We start from the raw sequence: 2,117 nt of genomic DNA, 5'->3' as shown, positions 1-2,117 counted from the left end.
TTGGCCCGTCATTGATTTGAGATGAAAACTTGAAACTTTAGTTATTGTTCTCGACTCTTCATCCGTTCCACCACTCACGTTATTGAGTTCATGACAGAATTCATTTAACATGTATTTATACAACTTATAAACAACACAAAACTTGATTCAATTGCATGATGTCCATTCTTTCACATTGATCAAATTTATACACTACATAAAACATGCCTTGATTGTGTAATCTGTATCCGGCCTTTCAATCTCATATTAGCTTCTCTTTACCCTCCTTGTTCCTTATATTCTAAATGCAACTTTCTTAAGACCACTCTTAAAAGCTGCTTGATGGAACTCAAACGTTTAAAAATAAGAGAACATGTATTATAAGTAGTAAAAGAGTCTCCAGTGATAGTTTAACACTTCCTACAACACCATCATGATAAGCATGATCCATATCATGCCCTAAGATCGATAAAGACTACCTAAGGTTCCTAAACCTAAAATACCAACCATTCCTACCAAACAGGAGCATCAAAACATATATTTTGTAGTACTAGTCTCCTACACATATTCACTACTACATCAAAACACACATATTAGCTAAAGCAACTACAACAAATCACTACTTGCTCAAACATGCTTTATTTATTCTTAAACTTAGACTCATCGATGTCTATGCCTTCCTCTTCAGCACGCTCTACACCAGACTTGTCCATGGTGCTGAGGCCTCCTTTGCGTCCCATCTCTTGGTACCCTTCTCTCCCCATCTGCTCCTTCCTCGTCTGCCCTCCACGGTTCCTTCCTACACATTCATTCACATCATAAAAACTCATTTTTTATAAAGTAACCACAAATACTTCAATGAAAAAATTGACAATTAACATGTATGCTCTTGATAAAGGGATTTATTAGTTCAATTGGTTAAACAAGATACGCGAGTTATTATAAACGTAAACCCCTTATACCTGTATTCGCCTGTATCTGATTCCTACATATTAAAAAAAAAACATGTGTTATTGAAAGAGGAAGAGGAAGGGGTTGTATTGCATGCCTTCAGCAAGATGTTCTTGAGCCTCAAGACTCTTCCCGCCATTTCCACCAGGAACCACAGTTTCACCTTACCTTGCCCTCTCATGAAGTTCTTCACGGTTTGCTTGCTGAGATTCCATGTTAATTACTTGCACTAAGATCTTTTGCTTCTCAAAGAAAAAACTTCACGATTGTTAACACATGAGGGTAGAAACTAGAAAGGTTCATCCTTCTTTAGTGTGTAAAAGTATGCATGTGATGTTGTAAAGTAATAAAGATAGCAGTAAAAGATAAGACTGGATTTTGATGGAAACGTAGGTGTAGGCATGCATGGACACGTGGCTTTTGGTGAGGGAGGACAAGCACTTAGGAGTGACACATATATACGAGTTATACTAAATATAATTTGTAAACCAACAGATAGATTTCAGTGATTTAGGAATATAAATGCACAAGTGTACTTGTAATCGCTACAAGTGCAATTAAATTGTGATGATATATAACAGCAAGCTGCTCAAATACGTACGTGACTAGAAAAGCTAATTAACATGCATTCCCTATTATTATATTACCATTGAATTTGAAATGTATGGTTTAAGAAAGGACATATTAAATAGTTGGATTGAAATGGAAACAGATCCAACAACTAGTTCAATTGTGCTTGCACGATTGGTGTGCATAAATTGGGTATTAACCTGTCAAACCGATTGTTAAGGAAATATGATTCAACAATCGTATAGTTTTAACGGGTAAAAAATAAATTAGACAATCAATTCATGGCGATATTGGGCACAGAGCGAGAACTTAGGATCTATTTTTTTTAATATCCACTCAATTTAATTCTCAATTTACATTAATTTATGTTTTAATCCATATCATTTTGCAAATAAACATGATGAAAGAGATCTATAAACTCATATGAACGTGAATATATTCTTTTTTTTTATTTATTTTTAATTTAAAATATTATAAAATATAAATATTATATTATATAATTTTTTTAATTGGTTTTAAAATTATTTATTTGTTAAATTAAAATTTATAATTTTGTTTTTTTTAATTTTTTTAAAAGAAAAATATACAGATAAAGAAGAACATTTTGTTTAACAATT

At 32.6% G+C, this 2,117-nt stretch overlaps 1 protein-coding gene across 1 annotated transcript; it reads right to left on the bottom strand.

Moving 5' to 3' along the window:
• Positions 1-335: 335 nt before the first annotated feature.
• On the bottom strand, positions 336-1,251 carry LOC100801781 (protein SLE1-like). The gene is made up of 3 exons (XM_041010221.1): positions 1,099-1,251; positions 942-964; positions 336-778 (listed from the first exon to the last, which is right to left on the bottom strand). The coding sequence occupies exons 1-3, from the start codon at positions 1,143-1,145 to the stop codon at positions 618-620; spliced, it is 231 nt and encodes a 76-aa protein (XP_040866155.1). The 5' UTR covers positions 1,146-1,251; the 3' UTR covers positions 336-617.
• Positions 1,252-2,117: the final 866 nt, after the last annotated feature.

Source organism: Glycine max, chromosome 16, assembly GCF_000004515.6.
Source record: "Glycine max cultivar Williams 82 chromosome 16, Glycine_max_v4.0, whole genome shotgun sequence".
NCBI lineage: Eukaryota > Viridiplantae > Streptophyta > Magnoliopsida > Fabales > Fabaceae > Glycine > Glycine max.
The sequence above is the reverse complement of the archived record's forward strand: the minus strand, read 5'-3'. Positions and strand labels throughout refer to the sequence as shown.

Excerpts from the sequence above, each read along its gene's own strand:
- LOC100801781 (XM_041010221.1), bottom strand. The coding sequence starts at position 1,145 with ATGGAATCTCAGCAAGCAAACCGTGAAGAACTTCATGAGAGGGCAAG. Across the intron at positions 965-1,098 it reads GAACTTCATGAGAGGGCAAG|GAATCAGATACAGGCGAATA; the intron begins GTAAGGTGAAAC and ends TTTAATATGTAG. Across the intron at positions 779-941 it reads TCAGATACAGGCGAATACAG|GAAGGAACCGTGGAGGGCAG; the intron begins GTATAAGGGGTT and ends ATGAATGTGTAG.